This window comes from Sphaeramia orbicularis, chromosome 20 (assembly GCF_902148855.1).
Source record: "Sphaeramia orbicularis chromosome 20, fSphaOr1.1, whole genome shotgun sequence".
In the NCBI taxonomy this organism is placed as follows: Eukaryota; Metazoa; Chordata; class Actinopteri; order Kurtiformes; family Apogonidae; genus Sphaeramia; species Sphaeramia orbicularis.
The window spans coordinates 15,634,561-15,655,087 of record NC_043976.1 but is presented as its reverse complement, the minus strand read 5'-3'; the positions used below and the strand labels follow the sequence as shown (position 1 = coordinate 15,655,087).

At 35.1% G+C, this 20,527-nt stretch overlaps 1 protein-coding gene across 1 annotated transcript in view; it reads left to right on the top strand.

The window, feature by feature from the left end:
* The window catches only part of LOC115411714 (cadherin-7-like), a 110,845-nt gene that overhangs the window by 52,815 nt on the left and 37,503 nt on the right, over positions 1-20,527 (top strand). The window contains exon 5 of the mRNA XM_030123929.1: positions 13,913-14,030. Coding sequence (XP_029979789.1) covers positions 13,913-14,030 — 118 coding nt within the window. The remainder of the gene's footprint in view (positions 1-13,912; positions 14,031-20,527) is intronic.

Sequence of the window (20,527 nt, the reverse complement as noted above, 5' to 3'; positions counted from 1 at the left end):
TTGTACTAAAACAAAAAGAAAAACTTGGATTTGTCATTATTTATAGGTTATTAAGTCATTATTTTACTGGTCTGGCCCGCTTGAGATCAAGTTGGGTTAAATATGGAACTGAACTAAAATGAGTTTGACACCCCTGGTTTAAATTATTACCTTTGTTTCCAAAATGCCTCAGAGATGGTTTTTACATAATTACTCTCAACATTATTATTATTATTATTATTATTATTATTATTATTATTATTATTTTATTTTATTTTATTTTTTTTAAATCTGTGACTACAATTTTAAATGTTCTAACTCTAAATTTCAAAAATATTTTTTCGTGCTCTGACAGTAAATAGTTTTCTACCACAATTAACCATCTACTTTCTTCACATCTCACTTAAGAAGGAAAAACTGTCCATTTAGCTTTAAGGAAATATTGATGTTATAAACTATATGGATAATAATATTGGGACACATCATAGCTACAGCTGTAAGATGTCCTGTTTATGCTGATTTGAGATAAAAACACCAATATTAAGCCTTAATATTGCTGCACTGATATGAAGAAGCTCCCCCAATTTCATTGTACAATGTATAATGACAATAAAGAGCATTCTATTCTATTCTATTCTATTCTATTCTATTCTATTCTATTCTATTCTATTCTAATAATCAATATAACATTTATCATAGTATAAAACTATATTATGACATTTGTTATTATTGTTTTGTATCCCAGACCCCTGTTAGAAAAGAATTCTATAAAAAGACAAAACAGAGAGCAAATTTAATCTAAGGTCTCACCAGGAGATCACTTTAGTCTGCTGTTCCGGCTTGTCAGGATCAAGTCAACAAACACGCTTGTGACGGGAAGAATTGCAGCGAATTATTGCGATAATCGATATGAAATAAGAGAGCGGGCTTATCAGAAATGAAAAGATTGAGAGATGATATTTTTTTCTGATCGGCATTGGAATTTGTGTGTGTTTGTTGTTTATGTGATGATGGTGGTGGTGGTGGTGGTGGTGGGGGGGGGGTATGGGGGGGTGTATAGGTGTTATTGGGACTCGTTGAATTCAGGTGTTTCTTTTCTAACAGGGGTCTGAGATACAAAACAATCATGACAAATGTCATAATATAGTTTTATATTGTGATAAATATTATTGTATTGGTTAGTTTGGTTTAAATCACAGGTGTCAAACATGTGGCCCGGGGGCTAAATCTGGCCCGCCAAAGGTTCCGTTCCGGCCCTGCAGGATGAAAGTGTAAAAATGAACCTGAACAGTCCAGGTTGTCCAGATCCTTTTGGTTCAGGTTCCACATACAGACCAATGTGATCTACAGAAAAAATAACAACACAATAAATAACCCATAAATAAGCGAGTTATTACGATAATCGATACGAAATAAGAGAGCGGGCTTATCAGAAATGAAAAGATTGAGAGATGACTTTTTTTTTTTTTTCAATCGGCGTTGGAATTTGTGTGTGTTTGTTGTTTATGTGATGATGGCGGTGGAAGGGCGGGGGGCGAGGGGGGGGGGGGGTATGGGGGGGGTGGTTGTATGGGTGTCACATGTGGCTGATGTGCGAGGCGTCGATGTCATAGGAAGCCACTACGGAGCAGCGCAGAGTGAGGGGTGTGAAAACCACAGGCCCACCACTTTCCCTCATCAACACAACCCCTGGTGACAGCTGTCATATCACCATGGCAACCAGTGCCACTTATTTGATGCAATGCTTATTTATACTCTTAGTTCAACTTTCAAGTGCTGGTCTAATCTCATTGTATGACTCATCTGCCTTTAGGTGCCTTAAATCAAACACATTAAGCTGCACCGACAGTCATATCCAATCACAACATACGCTTGATTATGCGATAATTACACTTTTAAGATAATGTAACACCTATTATCAGACTTTAGATTAAAGAAAACTAATGAGCTACACTTTAAAACACAGTTCAGCCTGTGTTTTAGTGGTGTCAAGTAGGGAAAGTGTTAATCAAGCTTGATTTTTTTTTTTTTTTCACACTGGAGCCTTGAAAAATTAGCTGACATAACTTTAGTCATTATGGTGGGTACATTTCAGGCTCTCCCTGCAGTCACTCAGAAACAGCATCGACGTAGCGTGTCTTAAAAGAGCCCAGATGTTCGGCGTCACATGAGAACTGATTTATGGTCATTGTAGCTTGCTTATATACTGCCGGTGGTAAATGAAATGTTGGCTGTTTGAGCGGGACGTCTATGGGAACAGAAGCAGAGGAAGTACGCGCTACGCAGTCTATGGAGGTTCGTCTCCGTCGCGGTACAAAGTCTGGAGGAAGTTAAATCCAAATCAGCGGACTGTACCATCCAATCAAAGCTCCAGACTCATTATTTGCCTTTGGAATGATATCAAAAGTATTTGTTAAATGTGAAGCTCGTATCCGAACAAAAAATACAGTCTGGGTTCTGAGTGAAGTTTTCTGTATGAGTGCCAGTGTTATACGACTGCGACTTCAACAGCATTTTTACTTAGAAATATCAGCCAGTTTGAAAATATTACACTCATCGCATCATTACGATGTTGAATAATGATATAAAAATCCATCTTTTTTACAGAAGTTCCCAAATATTAGAAATTATTTGATCTAAGAGTCAGTTACGCTACGTTCAGACTGCAGACAAACGTGGCCCAAATCTGATTTTTTTGCCCATATGTGACCTGTATTCAGGGTCTAGGGGCACCATGAAAGGTAAACGTTATGGACCCTTCGTAAATTCAATATGTTGTCGATCTTTCAGAACGGGGGGGGGGGGTTTGCAGTCCATAACTAACGTAGGATACGCTGGCGTGAAACGAAACTGAAACTTAACATGCTTTTGACATCCGACTCCTGACTTCTATACCCTGGGGCACCTATAAGGGGGGGTAAACATGACAAATTCATGGGGCGCAGTATTTTTGTATGGGGGGTGGGGGGGCCTGTAGATATAGAAGTTTTGAAAATGTCGTGTAAGATCTGCTGAGAGGTGTAGAAGTTGGGAGGGCAATGTTGGCAGCATGTTAAGTTTCTGTTTCATTTTTACGATATCATAAGTGATGTTGTTTATGGACCACACCCCCATACACCCCCCCCCCCCCCCCCCCAGCCATTCTGTCCGATTGACAAGATAATCAATTTCTGTAGGTGTAGAAGTCATTGAAAGCATGTTTAGTTCTGGTTTTGTTTTCACAGTATCATAAGTGGTGTTGTTTATGGACCACACCCCCATGTACATACCACCCCCTCCCCTCCCGGTCTGACAGATTGATAAGATAGTCCATTTCTGTAGGGTCCAGAATGATTACACTGGGTTACAAAAAAATTTTTTTTGCAAGTTGTCTAGGTTTTTTCAACTGAATTAGGACCGTTTTGCACCGCTAAATCCAAAAATGACATCTGTTTTTCTCAATCAGGTCAGGTTTTTTTTGCTAATTTGATTTTGAAAAATTTGATCTTCTCACAAAATTGATTACATTTTTGTGACTTTATCAGTTGATTTTTTATATAGTTCTCACCCAAAATAGGTTTTAAGAGAAAAAAAATCATTTTCTAACAGGATTCCTGTTAGGTACAATGGTGTATTCACCGCAGATGTAGCAGAATACGTCAGGCTTAGTTTTGCAAGATCTTCTAGTCGAAGCCATTTCATTCACCTGTAATATTAAAAAAAACATTAATCATAAATTGGCAAAAGTAAAATCTTCAGAAGTCGTTTATTGCAAGAAATATGAAAGAATTTTGTATCATATGATGTGAAAATGCCCATAAATGTAAGCAAAAATGTTAAAAAGCCAATATGTGGCATAGTTCAGAAAGTTGACCTGACTGAGCAAAATTAATGTGATTTGTGGATTCAGCACACCAAAATTATCCTAAATCAGCTCAAAAAACTCAGGGGCTGTTTACACGGCGTAGGATTCAGTCGACTCCGGGAAGATTTCATCGCGGATTAGCCTGCTGTTAACATGGAAACGGTGTCTAGAGTGCCTGAATCCGGAAACTTTTGATACCAGGGTCCAGGGTGGAACGTTATCGATACGCTCCGCATTTCAGCTCCGTGTTAACGCGAATCGGAACGTTCCGGGGTAAAATATGACGTCGCCGCATGCGCGCGCAGCCAAGAACTGCCAGTTAACCCACTCCAGGCCAGTTGGTGGCGGTAATGCGCCTCCAAGCTGGTTTGCCAGCCTCTATGACACAATAAAGCTGCAGAAAAAGAAGGAACAACCACAACAACAATGGCCGGTTTCAGAACAACATACGTGCTGCTAACTGTGCTCAACTCATCTGTCCAGACAAAGAAGTCCTGCGTCTTTGTATAACCCCTAACCCTAACCATTGTTGTTTGTAAATAGTGTTGTCCGCCTCTTCTTCTTCTCCTCATTTAAAGGCTGTCTAAACCGGAAATCGTTTGTGCGCAGGCGCGTGTTTTACCGCCACTGTTTCACGACAGCTCTACATCACCAGCTACTGGTCTGGCATGGCCACTACAACGTATTCAGCCGCCCTCGCGGACTCATGTTAACACAGATCGTTATCATAGCGGCTTCGTCTTAACGCGGAATGATTTTATAACGCAAAGGAGAAATCTTTGCGGAGTGTTGCCGTGTAAATGTACCCTCAAACAATAAATTTGTTGTTGACCAGTGTTATGCTTTCATGGGGCCCATAATTGGTTGCGGTGCACTTGTCTATGCTTCTATGATACAGCGGATCTTAGACGATTCACAACTTCTTACCTGAATCCACTAGACCCCCTCCACTGCTCTATGGGCCCCCCACAAATGCTGGGCCCCATGAATTTGTCATGTTTACCCCCCCTTCCTTAACGGTGCCCCAGCCTGTATCCGATCTGTTAAAGATAGTTTGAACAGCACAAATCCGATTTTTTTCAAATCTGACCCAGGCCACTTTCATATGTGGTCCTAAATCCAATACATATGTAATATTTCGCAATGTGACTTAAGTGTGAACGGCTAGGTCGCATTTATCCGACCTTTATGTCATTGAAATGCGACAAATGCGGGAAAAAAAGGTCTTTGGAGTTGTGACCATTTAAATGAATACATTAAAATTATGTAGTTATTTTATTCATGTTTATTTATTTATTTATTTATTTATTTTTAATTCATGTGTTTATTATTTATGCATTCTATTTGAACATTTTTTATATAAGTCATATTTGTATTTACTGTTTGTGTTTTATTTTATAGTTTAATTAATATTTATGTCAATTATTTATTTTTTGTTTTGTTTTTTTAATTCATTTCATTGCTTAAATAAAATTGCAAAATAGACAGTATTTGTCATGTGACATGTCTTTTCAGTGTAACATTTTAATTAAAAAAAAAAAAAATCACTGAACGTATCGGTATCAGGTATCGATTATATATGCCAAAAAGTAATCGGTATTGTATCAAATCATTTAAATGTGATATCGCCTAGGACTAGTAGAAAATGTAAGTTACAGAAACAGGACAATAACAGGAAGTTTGATTCTACCATCACTATGTACATACGAACTACAAAAGAAATCCGATAATAGACTAGAGCGTCTAAACCAGGGATTTTTGAATATCGCATTTCTTAAGTGCATTTAAAGGCATCAGGTTTAATTATTACAAGTATCCGATTACTCCTAGTTATCAGACTTTTATGGTGGTGTAAACAGACCTGACTGTAATCACTACTATAGTTTTCATTGTTTTTTATCATTATCACACACACACATCTGTTAAACATCACAAACAAGTTGATGGCGCAAAAGTAAAGCGCTGAAAATTAGGTGGCGACAGGCCAAGTGTGATGTGTTAACGGCGCCGACTTCAGCGCCTCATCATCGCTGTCACGTTACCTGCTCATTTCATGACAGTAAAGTGGAAGAAGGGTTTTTTTGGAAACTGTGACTGCATGCTCCTCTGCTGCTCTTCATACTGTTTTTACATTTATTTTTATACATATGGTGTTTGAATTCCTATAGTGTGTTATATTTGATGTCTTTTTCACCTTCTTAGCTGAGAATCACCTGTCAAAACTTCATTACGCGTACACGTAATGACAACAAACGCTCTTGAATCTTGAGAATAACACTTTAAATTGTCGCACTTTCTCGAGTACGTAATTTAAATTTCTTTGTGTGCAATGTATGGATACTTAAAGGATAATGTTGTTAGTCTCATAGCATAATTGCCGAAGTCATACACTATATGGACAAAAGTATTGGGACACATTTAATCACTGTTAGAGTTCAGTATTTAGTCATTTTGTAGTGGCTGTTATGCTAAGCTAATGGGCTAATGATGTGACTGGTTGGGAAAAACAAAGACAGACCATATTATATGTAAAAGGTCTAAATGCCATCTGTTATGGAAATGTTCAACTGATAACCCACACACAAAGAGGAGGAGAGAAAGTTAGAGTTAAAATAAATAAATGCATTTATTGAGAAGTCAATCACAGAGAAACTCTGTAAGTGAAGTCTGATTAAACAAGAGAAAACTAAAGATTATATAGAACCAAATCCAACCCCCTCAAACTATGATGTCATTCCTTACGTACATCGTACCACCCCATACTACTCCTTCTCTGCTCCGTGAAAAGGTCATGATGACCTCTTCACTCTAACCTTGCTTGGATCCTATCTGGAGTGCTGGTGCCATCCTCTATCTACACATTCAGACATTTAGGTGTTTGGGTTTTAACTCAAGGCAAGAACTCTGTTCCTGGGTTGGGGGTGTTACAGAGTGGTAAACATCACACATAATGAATAATGACTCAGCATTAAAAGAAGATGTACTAACAGTATAAAATATAAAGAGTATAAAATATAAAAAAGTAAATTTTTCCACCACACATCTTAAATATACTCAAAGGGCTAAATTTTGTTTCAAATATTTTTCAATGAAAAATATCAAAAACTACTGCATCACAGATGGACAAAAAAATTAACATCTATTTTTTGCAAGAATTACAAAGTTCCTCTGACATTTTCATCCTAAAATGTATTCAGTGTATACCTTAAACCCTCTATTTTGCAACCTAATAATTGGTTAGAGGAAAAAAATATTTTATCATACCTAAATAGAGTTTTGACAAATGACAGCGTCACGTATGGACAACAAAAGTAAATATCAAATTTAACATTTATTCTTTCAATTATCAGTTCAGTATTTAGTCATTTTGTAGTGGCTGTTATGCTAAGCTAACGGGCTAATGATGTGACTGGTTGGGAAAAACAAAGACAGACCATATTATATGTAAAAGGTCTAAATGCCACCTTAAATATACTCGAAGGGCAAAATTTTGTTTCAAATATTTTTAAATGAAAAATATCAAAAACTACTGCATCACAGATGGACAAAAAAATTAACATCTATTTTTTGCAAGAATTACAAAGTTCCTCTGACATTTTCATCCTAAAACGTATTCAGTGTAAACCATAAACCCCTCTATTTTAATAATTGGTTAGAGGAAAAAAAATATTTTATCATACCTAAATAGAGTTTTGACAAATGACAGCGTCACGTATGGACAACAAAAGTAAATATCAAATTTAACATTTTTTCTTTCAATAATCAATGTCATAGTTTTTGTTTTTTTTGTTTTTTACAATATTTACAACTTACAAATAATATTAACAATATATTCAAATGTATTCTGCATATATATATGCATTTATTAATTTTAGAATATGACATAAATAACATAATAGTCAAATATCAATGTATCTGGAATACATTTAGTTTATTTTTGAGAGTTTATAAAATGAACCCAAAATGACACTTTCCAAACATTTGCACTCAAAAAACTCCTCAAATTTTTTTTTCCACAATTTTATTTTCTCATTTCAAAATACATTTTCCTGAAAATATAAGTCATTACCTACCCAAAAATGTAAATTTGCTGTAAATTATTGTAATTACATTTTTTTGACCAGATGTTAACCTTCCCTTGACTTCACCCATTTGTCATTATTTTGTATCCCAGACCCCTGTTCGAAAAGAAACACCTGAATTCAACATGTCCACATACTTTTGTCCATATAGTGGATGACTTAGACCAGGGGTGTCAAACTCATTTTAATTCAGGGGCCACATTCAGCCTAATATGATCTAAAGTGAAAGTGGGCCGGACCAGTGAAATAATATAAGTAATAGGATGAGAACTTTTGAGTGTAAAAAGTAAATTCTGTAATGAAAATGTTTATATCCACAAATTGTAGTTGAACATAACATGAACAAATATGAACAATATGAACATTTGTTAGTAAAATAAGTGCAATGTTAACAGTATTACACCTCAGTTGATCATTTATACATGTGAATCACAACTTAGAGATCACAGTGGATCTACAAACACAAAAAACATTAAATAACGGCGAGAATATTATTGAAATTCCACATACTTCTCTTAAGAGATTTCAGGTTATTCACTTTTATTTATTTATTTTTTTTTTTATAAAAGGCTAGTCTGTAAATGTCAACATTTTTGTGCAATTTTACTTTTTTTTTTTTTTTTTACACTAAAACAATGAGAAAATTTTACAGTTTTCATTATTTATCAGTTATTATGATAGTATTTTACTGGTCTGAAAAATCTTGAATTAAGCAAAAAGATCTTGAAATAAGCAACAACAACAAAAAAAAACTTGAATCAAGCAACAAAAAAATCTTGAACAAATCAAAAAACATCTTGAATTAAGCAGAAAAATCTTGAATAAATCAAAACAAATCTTGAATTAAGCAAAAAAATCTTGAATTGAGCAAAAAAATCTTGAATTGAGAATTAAGACATTTCAGATATTCATATTTTTTTGTAAAAGACTAGTCTGTAAATGTAAACATTTTTGTGTAATTTTACTTTTTTACACTAAAACAAAGAGAGAAATTTACAGTTCTCATTATTTGTAGGTTATTATGATAGTATTTTACTGGTCTGAAAAATCTTGAATTAAGCAAAAAAAATCTTGAAATAAGCAAAAAAAAAAAAAATCTTGAATTAAGCAAAAAACATCTTGAATTAAGCAAAACAAATCTTGAATTGAGCAAAAAAAAATCTTGAATTAAGAATTAAGACATTTCAGATATTCATATTTTTTTGTAAAAGACTACTCTGTAAATGTAAACATTTTTGTGTAATTTTACTTTTTTTTTTTTTACACTAAAACAAAGAGAGAAATTTACAGTTCTCATTATTTGTAGGTTATTATGATAGTATTTTACTGGTCTGAAAAATCTTGAATTAAGCAAAAAAATCTTGAAATAAGCAAAAAATAATAATCTTGAACAAATCAACAAAAACATCATGAATTAAGCAAACCAAATCTTGAATTGAGCAAAAAAAAAATCTTGAATTAAGAATTAAGACATTTCAGATATTCATATTTTTTTGTAAAAGACTAGTCTGTAAATGTAAACATTTTTGTGTAATTTTACTTTTTTTACACTAAAACAAAGAGACAAATTTACAGTTCTCATTATTTATAGGTTATTATGATAGTATTTTACTGGTCTGAAAAATTTTGAATTAAGCAAAAAAAATCTTGAAATAAGCAAAAAAAAAAAAAAAAAAATGAATTAAGCAAAAAAAAAAAAAATCTTGAATCAAGCAAAAAAAAAAAAAAATCTTGAACAAATCAAAACAAATCTTGAATTAAGCAAAAAAAAAAAAAATCTTGAATTGAGGAAAAAAATCTTGAATTAAGAATTAAGACATTTCAGATATTCATTTAAAAAAAAAAAAAAAAACTAGTCTGTAAATGTAAACATTTTTGTGTAATTTTGCTTTTTTTTTTTTTTACACTAAAACAAAGAGACAAATTTACAGTTCTCATTATTTATAGGTTATTGTGATAGTATTTTACTGGTCTGAAAAATCTTGAATTAAGCAAAAAAATATTGAAATAACCAAAAAAAAAATATAAAAAAATCTTGAATTAAGCAAAAAAAAAAATTCTTGAATCAAGCAACAAAAAATAATCTTGAACAAATCAAAAAACATCTTGAATTGAGCAAAACAAATCTTGAATTGAGCAAAAAAATCTTGAATTAAGTATTAAGACATTTCAGATATTCATATTTTTTGTAAAAGACTAGTCTGTAAATGTAAACATTTTGTGTAATTTTACTTTTTTACACTAAAACAAAGAGACAAATTTACAGTTCTCATTATTTATAGGTTATTATGATAGTATTTTACTGGTCTGAAAAATCTTGAATTAAGCAAAAAAAAATCTTGAAATGAGCAAAAAAAAAAATCTTGAACAAATCAAAAAACATCTCGAATTAAGCAAAACAAATCTTGAATTGAGCAAAAAAAAATCTTGAATTAAGAATTAAGACATTTCAGATATTCATATTTTTTTGTAAAAGACTACTCTGTAAATGTAAACATTTTTGTGTAATTTTACTTTTTTTTTTTTACACTAAAACAAAGAGAGAAATTTACAGTTCTCATTATTTGTAGGTTATTATGATAGTATTTTACTGGTCTGAAAAATCTTGAATTAAGCAAAAAAATCTTGAAATAAGCAAAAAATAATAATCTTGAACAAATCAACAAAAACATCTTGAATTAAGCAAACCAAATCTTGAATTGAGCAAAAAAAAAATCTTGAATTAAGAATTAAGACATTTCCGATATTCATATTTTTTTGTAAAAGACTAGTCTGTCATTGGAAACATTTTTGTGTAATTTTACTTTTTTTTTTACACTAAAACAAAGAGAGAAATTTACAGTTCTCATTATTTATAGGTTGTTATGATAGTCTTTTACTGGTCTGGTCCACTTTAGATTGAACTGACCTAAAATGATTTTAACATCCTTGATTATTAATATCTTCAGTAATTTTTGCATTGCACAAATTCATCCCAGGGGCCGGATTGAACCCTTTGGCAGGCCGGATTTGGCCCCCGAGCCACATGTTTGACACCTGTGACTTAGACAATTATGTTATGAGGCTGATGATATATACAAATTTTCTTTTAGGGGTTCTGAAACAGCATTTTCTTGCAGATTTAAATAGAATATCATATATATCCAGTATACTATATCTCCTTCTGCAGTCAGTCAGTGTTCGCTGTATACATACTGTACAGAAGTGCATGCTTGCCTCTGTTGACTCCACATTCTTCTACTCCTCCTCCAAAGCTGCAAATAGAGACACCTTTGTCCTTTTATATCCTTTTTGATCTGACACGCAGCCATGTGTAAACTCAAAACCCCTTTAATTCTGTGATTCATAAGCCTTCTCAGTCTTGCCTGCGACAGGCACCAGTCTGCTGCCGCTGTTAATGTCTTTCCCTGAGAATTTATGTCTACATCCATGCCTCCTCTCCCCCTGTCTCCTACTCAGCCCATTAGAGAATTCCCCACCAAAGGTTCTCTGGAACGCCTTGCATCAGAGCCACACTAATGAAAGGCATTATACATTACAAAGTGTTTGATTTAAGGATGATTTACAGTCCTTTCCGCTGCAGTGAGGAATGGAAACCTTCCTCGAGATAAGCGCCGAATTCATCTGCAATATTCAAAGGACATCAAAGGGTTCAAATTGTGTATAGGATTCATTGACGGTGTAAGACCACAAAGAATCGTTTCTATCAGATGTGAAATTTCCATAACAGAGTGAGAGGCATGTGAGTTATTATGATCTGAGAATCGGTGGCAGCTTTTATGATATGCATACCCTGCATGCTAAGGTGCTGGATTGTTGTGTCTGTTACTGATCTGCCTGTGACACAAACATCAGTTGTGTCTGTGTAAACAGCAGATATCCCAAATGTTCTTCAACTGCACTAGATAACCTTTCTGCTTTGCGCTGAGTTCTGCTCCCCGTATAAATTTCCTTTGTACGGCAGAAAAACAAAAATAAACCAGAACTTTGCAGATTACTTACTGCTGATGAAAGCACAAATGTTTGGATTTTGTCAAGGAACGGGGTAAAATATTCATGAATCGCCGCCCCGCCTACCAGTTTTAATAATTGGCAGGATGTCGTTTACCACCTACACCCAACCCTAATACCTGACAGCTTGTAACCAGCAGCATTTAATCACAGCTGACAACTGATAATCCATGTCTGAGCACTGATGGATCATTGGCTTTTATTTTTTTTCTACTTCCTCACCCTTTTTTTTTTTTTTTTTTTTTTATTATTTCATTTTTTTTTTCCCACTTTGTTTTTGTCTTGATGTTAGACACAGAGCTGTTTAAGGCTGGGAGATGTGATAATTTAGTGTGAATTGCTTTTAAAAATTTCTTGGATCCCTTCCACGGGTGTGACTTGTCACCGGGTTGAGTTTTCTCGATTGCCTACAAAGGATTCAGGAGGCTTGATCTAAATTTATAAGGACACTGCTGCAGTAACACCCACTTTGATGGCCGTCGCGGTGGCTATCATTTGTCGCCCATATGGCATGTTTGTGTGTGATATCCTTCTCCTGTACAGCATGTACTGAGCATTATTTTTCTATTTTTTTTTTTTTTTTCTCGCTGCTGCATAGAGATGCTGAAATTAAAGCATGCGGTGAAAAAAAGACAACTTGATTCTCAGATACTTCGTTCGTATAAATTTAAAAAAAAATCATTACAGCTCATGCTGGTGGGTGTAAATAAATTGGTTTATTTGATCATTTGATTTCCTGCATTATTTATACTTGTCAGCACTGCTATATAATAAAGGGAGCCTGTGTGTTTAGTGCTTGGTTCGGAGGCAAAATAAAGTGGGCCGAAACAAATAGCATTTACATGTGATATGAAGGCTTGTCTTGCTTTGCCCCGAGCAAGAGCAGTTCTTATCATTATCATTTTCATTTTTTTTGTAATAATAAAATCGGACTGCCTAAGTACATGATTCTGTCTGAACAGCATCAATACAGATATATCTACCGACCTCACATGTACTTATTATTTTAATATACTGGAAAGAACTGAGCTTCTAATGTTTGCAATATCACGCTGAAAAATATCCCAAAAATGTGTTCTGCTGTACTCTCATGGCTCTGAGGAAGTCAGTGAACACTGATTTGCTTTGGAGAAAGCACTTTCCAAAAGAAAACACTTCATCCCTAAGAGGCTGCCAAGCTCTTGCCAAATAAGCACTTACTGTACTTGAAGAGATAAATGGTGTAAAAACCACAGCCAAACATTATCAAACAAATCTTTTTTCATAAATCAGTATCAAGTTGATTTTCTCCACTGTCACTTGGCTTTTTAAGAGAGATTTATATTTGCATGTGAATGGATGTATAGCAGAGCGAAAAGATTTGAGAAACAATACTTTCTACAAATAGCCCATTCTCGCTGCACACATGAATGCTTTGCAGCTTCACTTAACACCTAATCGGCCCCGTGCAATTAGACCAAAATCAACAGGCTAATTAAAGCTGCAAGCAGCATTGGGCGGGACCTCGCACTGGGCAATGTGCCTCCCGTGCGTTCCGCCTCTCGTACGTTCCGCCTCTCGTACGTTCTGCCTCCTGTGAGTTCCACATCCTGTGACCATCGACACCTCCGCCCCACTCACACCTGTCCATCCCGACACCAGCCCCCTCCCTTTTGCATCCGTCGGGCTCGATGAAACCAACATTTTGGCGTTGGTTTCATGTCTGTACGACATTCCTACTGGCCGCTAGAGCAGTTTTTGTGTGTTTTTTACTATGTAGGTGGTGCTACAGAGTCCATTTTGGCACCTAAGGGGTTAATTTTGATATTGTATGAAAGTATTCACCAGACATGACATATGAGCCAAGTTTGGTGAGTTTCTGAGCATGCTGAGGGGGTCAAATGGCAGTTTAAAATGAAAAAAGCATAAAAACAAACAATTTCTTATAAATCCGTAACTGTACAATCAAAAAGCTAATAATTGTTGGATTTGTTTCTGTTCTTGTCGCTTTTCTCAGGTGATCCAGACGATCAGCGCCGTGGACAAGGACGAACCTTTGAGCGGTCATCGCTTTTATTTCGCTCTCGCTGCACCTGTTGCCGGCAATCTCAACTTCACACTGCGGGACAACAAAGGTACAACATCCCTGTGTTTTCCTTTTTATCATGAATAAAACATGTTTTCTTCAGGCTATCTGGCCTCAGTGTTGCTCTATGGTTTTTCCAGTTGCAACAATATTGTAGGTTGAAATTTATCTATTCATGAAATGATTCAGTCATGAAAATTAAATGTCTGGGTCCTTTTCTGAACTCCAAGTGTCAACATAACCCTGTTGCATTCAGCTAAATTGAAAAGTCCCATGAGAAATTCGCCAGTGGCTTTTGGAGTCACTAAAAGTTGGTGGAGTCACACATGGTTTATTTCAGTGTTTCTGAACGGGGGCATTGGGGCACAGTCTGGGGGCGTTTGGAAGGAGAAAGCTGAGAAGGGGGCGCTGAGACCGGTCTGAATAAGTATCAGTATCAAACTGCATGTTATGTTAATGGCAAATCACCATGCCACCGAGGCCGGCGGTAGGCATGGGCAGGGGTGTGCTCAGCCCACCCAAATGTCTGTCCTGCCCACCCAATCGAAAGTTAAGGGAAAATGTTTGTCCAATAGAAAAACATAACAGACTACACTGCTATAGAGGGAATGCACATATGTCACTTCCCTCCTGGGCCACACCCCTCTAAGTCAGACCGAGTGGCAAAAACAAACCGGCTCAACATGGCGGAGTATAGCAGTAACTACAGCGAGACCCGGAAAAATGTGGAATATAACATGAAATTAAAGACAATTGGACTCGACATGGATCCAAACAAGCTACCAAACAACAAGTGGTCTACGAACATTGATATGTGGCCGAAAATCACGTATCCTGACATTTTTATGAACCTGATTTCAATGCAGAGAAAATATCCAATGCAAAGGCTGAGAGCATACAAAAGCCAAAGAGTTGTTGACATCCTTGTCACCTCTTCTAGGTGGTCTCGGTCCGCTTGTTTGGTTCGAATCAGAGTTCGCATGTTTGTATTCACACCTAAAAAAAAGTCCGGACTTTCTGGGGAAATGAACTCTGGTCTGTTTTAAACGGACCAAACGTGGTAGGTGTGAATACACCCTAACACACACAGTGGACAACACAACGCCAGTCAAACACACACAGGGTCTCAACCGTCGCCCAAGGAAGGGACAAAAACTGAGTGAGGGGCAAATGATCTCTGTCACTAAATTACATGGAGTATTCTAATAATTTAGTCATGTAGGTTTATGTGTGTATAGTTCTACTGACATTTGAGTCTTAAGTTCAAGGTTTTAGATGAAAAAGAAAGATTTGTTGTTCTTTGTCATTTGTTACTTTTCAGATTGAATTTAAATAAGACTTTTTTGGTTTGTGAAATATGAAAAAATATAATTTAGTTTTTTGTTATTTTTACTTATGACCAAGTTTCAGTTGTTTTATGCGGTTGTTCTATAGGGCCACTTTTGGGTCTGAGTTTGAGCAAAAGTAGACTGCCTTCATTTTGTATAAATTCTGGCCACAGTGAGAATAATTTATTTTATTAGTATTTAGTATTCATTCTTTTATTTTCCAAGCTCCAGTGAAAAGAAATATGCACAAAGGACTTTTAAAATCATTTTTATTTTATATTAAAGAGTAAATGAACAGAGATCAGCTGCCAGACAACTGAATTCCTCTTTGGGGATAAATAAAGGGATTGTTATACTTAAATAAACCCCCAAACCGCTTTTTTTCAGTGCCGTCAGGACTGCAATTCAAATTGTCAGCCTTCAGGACACTATTGTTATTGTCTTTACACACCAACCAAGTTGCCCACCTGTTATTTCAACCAGCCCACCCTAATATGACAGACTACAACCAGCCCTGCATGCCACCCCCCATCCTCTGCAATAAGGTACCCCCCCCCCAGGTCTTAGGTGGTAAAGACTGTCAGGGGGCACTACCTATGCAACATATATAAGCTCCATCAGACCCACTCCTCCTTCGACAACATGTTATGCATAGCTCACCCCCCGACTCAACAGCATACCCCCCCTCGCTATATTTTTTCAGGGGGGGCAAGGCGGTCATGCTAACGTAAAGGGTTGTTTGCTCAAAAAAGGTTGCGAAACACTGGTCTATTTGCTGCTTACTTTCACTAAATTGAACCTGGCAGCAACGCAATTGACACTTCGACCGCGGCTCACTCCAACTCTTTGCATCTGTCCTGGAACTCGGCACAATCTACTCCGAAATCTGCCTCAGGAGCAGAAGTACTGCGTAACCTCTACCTCAGTGATTTTCAACCTTGGGGTCGGGACCCCACGTGGGGTCGCCTGAAATTTCTAGTAATTGACAAAAAATTAAAACTTTCGCATAAAAATGTACATTACATAGCCTAAATGTTGCCTAAAATTTATGTTTATGTGCAACATATTATAGGAAACTATTACACAATCAAAAACAAATTAATTTTAGCAAATAAAATGCATCTGTTTTGAATGTCTGGGGTCACCTGAAATTTCTAATAATTTATAAAAAAAACAATTTAAAAATTAAAACTTACTAATAAAAATTTACATTGTATAGTCTAAATGTTGTCTAAAATTAACATTTATTTGCAACATAGTGTAGCAAACTATTACACGATCAAAAACAAATTAATTTTAGCAAATAAAATGCATCTGTTTTGAATTTCTGGGGTCACCTGAAATTTCTAATAATTGATTTTTTAAAAATTATAAATTGAAATTAAAACTTGCTTATAAAAATTTACATTATATTGTCTAAATGTTGTCTAAAACTAACGTTTATTTGCAACATAGTATAGCAAACTATTACATGATCATAAACAAATTAATGTTAGCAAATAAAATGCATCTGTTTTGAATGTCTGGGGTCGCCTGAAATTTCTAATAATTTATAAAAAACAATTTAAAAATTAAAACATACTAATGGAAATTTACATTGTATAGTCTAAATGTTGTCTAAAATTAACATTTATTTGCAACATAGTATAGCAAACTATTACACGATCAAAAACAAATTAATTTTAGCAAATAAAATACGTGCCCTGCGATGAACTGGCGACTTGTCCAGGGTGTACCCTGCCTTCGCCCCTGTGTAGCTGGGATAGGCTCCAAGTGACCCCCATGACCCTAGTGAGGATAAAGCAGGTTCAGAAAATGAATGAATGAATGAAAATGCGTCTGTTTTGAATGTCTGGGGTCGCCTGAAATTTCTAATAATTTATAAAAAAACTATTTAAAAATTAAAACTTACTAATAAAAATTTACATTATATAGTCTAAATGTTGTCTAAAATTAACGTTTATTTGCAACATAGTATAGCAAACTATTACATGATAAAAAACAAATTAATTTTAGCAAATAAAATGTGTCCGTTTTGAATGTATGGGGTCACCTGAAATTTCTAATAATTTACAAAAAACAATTTAAAAATTAAAACTTACTAATAAAAATGTACATTATATAGTCTAAATGTTGTCTAAAATTAACGTTTATTTGCAACATAGTATAGCAAACTATTACACAATCAAAAACAAATTAATTTAGCAGATAAAATGTGTCTGTTTTGAATGTCTGGGGTCGCCAGAAATTTGTGACGTTAAAATGGGGTCACGAGCTAAAACAGGTTGGGAACCGCTGCTCAAACTTCTGACAAACCCAGCTTCACCAAATGAAACCATAATTCTGCCATGACAGTGCCCTCCATGCCCTTTTTTTTTTACCTCCGCCAAGGAGGTTATGTTTTTGCCAGGGTTTGTTTGTTTGTCTGTCTGTTTGTTTGTTTGTCTATCCGTTAGTGTGCAACATAACTCAAAAAGTTATGGACAGATTTGGACGAAATTTTCAGGGTTTGTTGGAAATGGGATGAGGAAGAAATGATAAAATTTTGGTGGTGATCGGGGGTGGGGGGGCCCACGGGGGGGGGGGCCACTGATCGTTAGTGTGCAACATAACTCAAAAAGTTATGGACAGATTTGGATGAAATTTTCAGGGTTTTTTGGAAATGGGATAAGGAAGAAATTATTACATTTTGGTGGTGATCGGGGGTGGAGGGGCCCACGGGGGGGGCCACTGATCAGCCTTGGCGGAGGTCTGCGCTCTCCGAGTGCTTCTAGTTTTGTTTTTTTTTTATAATTGTTCATCAACAAAAAGATGTAAAAACAAGCTCCGGCTTTGTTCGATAACTTGAGTGCAGTCAAGATGACTCAACTGGTGCCACAATAATCACACAGAAACTTCAGCCTTAACACACAGCCTGATAAACTGCCTTTGTGTGTATTCTAATGGATTTGTTCACCACCTACACAGACTCCAGTATGTGGATGAAGAAAATTAGCCTTTCATATAGGAAGACTTAAGTGTTGATGTACAAACATGTATAGATTTAATGACACATAAGGACTGTACTGGAAACTCCGTAATCAGTTCCAGAGCTCTGACATGAATCCCTGCTGCTTTCAAAACATGCCATACTGGTCTGATACACACTCAGAGGTGATGCCCTGAGTGATTTATTCACACATGTGGGAGTGTGGCAAAGGCTGCCATGTTACAGTGTGGAAGTAGCAGCTGCCAGATTGTTCCAGTTATATTCATGAGTGCAGAACAGGGATGTGCATGTCCTTTCCTGATGCATCAATGTGTTTCCGACAACCTGATGCATTAGAGCACAGGTGTCAAACATGTGGCCCGGGGGCCAAATCCGGCCCGCCAAAGGGTCCAGTATGGCCCCTGGGATGAATTTGTGAAATGTAAAAATTACACTAAGATTTTAATCATCTTAGTTCAGGTTCCACATACAGATCAATTTAATCTCAAGTGGGTCGGATCAGTAAAATACTATCATAATTACTTATAAATACTTACAACTCCAAATTTTTCTCTTTGTAAATGTAAAAATTTTCATGTCATTTTACTGCATTTACATTAAAACAAGCTATCCTTTCACAAAAACACACATAACCTCAACAAATATAAACATTTTGAAATGTCTGAAGTGTAATTTTAACAATACTCTGCCTGTTATTGAATATTTTGTGTATTTGTAGATCCACTGTGATCTGTAAGTTGTAATGTACATGTGTAAATGATAAACTGAGACATAATATTGTTCAAATTGCACTTAGTTTTCTTAAGAAATTTCAGTTTATTCATGTTATTCACATTGTTTTAAAGGATAGGTGGTAGATGTAAACATTTTAATCGCAGAATTTTACTTTTTTTGTTCTAAAGCATAGAAGAAAGTTTGGAGTTGACATTATTTATATATTATTATGTTATTATTTCACTGGTCCGGCCCACTTCAGATCAAATTTGGCTGAATGTGGCCCCTGAACGCAAATGAGTTTGACACCCCTGCATTAGAGATACATGTAGTGTAAAGCAACGTTGAACATTTGGTTCTTTAACCTTTTCATGTATAGGGATGTAACGATTACCAGTATAACGATAAACTGTGGTAAAATTGCAGACAGTTAGTATTGCCGTTAAAATTCTAATTATGATAACCGTGTTTGATTACCGCACTTTAAGGGGAAAAAACCCTATGTAAAGATTTGCTTTTATGTCAAATATTTGAGTATAGTTTTTATTTATTACAATTTTTATTTTATATACCTAATATTTGGAACCAATATTCACTTTTAAAGTCTTTGAAAAGGTTCATTAAGCATTTTTGTGTTATTTATGCAATAAATTATATACATTTTTCAAATCAGATTTTTTTTTGTTTTGTTTTGTTTTCTGGCCTTTTCTGTTGATATAGTAGGTTTAACCCTTTCATGCATGAATTATGGAACCTTTGTCAATATATTTTTCCTGAGTGTTTTTGTTCCTCTTTAGGCATGAAAAAAAACAATGCGATCAAGGTTTGTTTATGTTTTAAGGAGTTACAAAAATGTCCACTCAGCCAGAGATCATGTATTTAATTTTTGAAGCAAAGAAACATGTATTTAAAACCTAATATCAGCCTAGAGGAATAAAAACACTCAGGAAAAAAAATCTTGATTAAGGCTCTCATAATTCATAATAATAATAATAAACTTTATTTGTATAGCACCTTTCATACAGAAATTGTAGCCCAAAGTGCTTCACATTGATTGAAAAAATACAGTATTAAAATACATTAAGATTTGATTATACATCAAGAAATAAAATGAAATTTGAGAGAAATACAATAAAATAAAAATATAAAAACAGCGCACATTAAAATATTTGATTATGCATAGAATTTTTGAAGTGCAAGAAATAAGATGAAATTTAAATAAAAACAGAAATACAATAAAATAAAATAAAAATAAAAACCGCACATTCCTGGTTCCTGAATTGTTACCCCATTTTTATCTCCTTTCAAAGGCTGATGAGAATAAAAATGTTTTTAATTTGGTTTTAAATATATTCAGTGAACTGGCTTCTCTAATGTCTTTTGGAATTGTATTCCATAACTTTGGTGCATAGTTAGTAAAGGCTGCGTCCCCCATTTTCTTTGTAATATTTCTGGGAGTCGCTAGTAACCCTGCGTTTGATGACCTCAGTGTTCTAGTTTGTACATAATTGATCA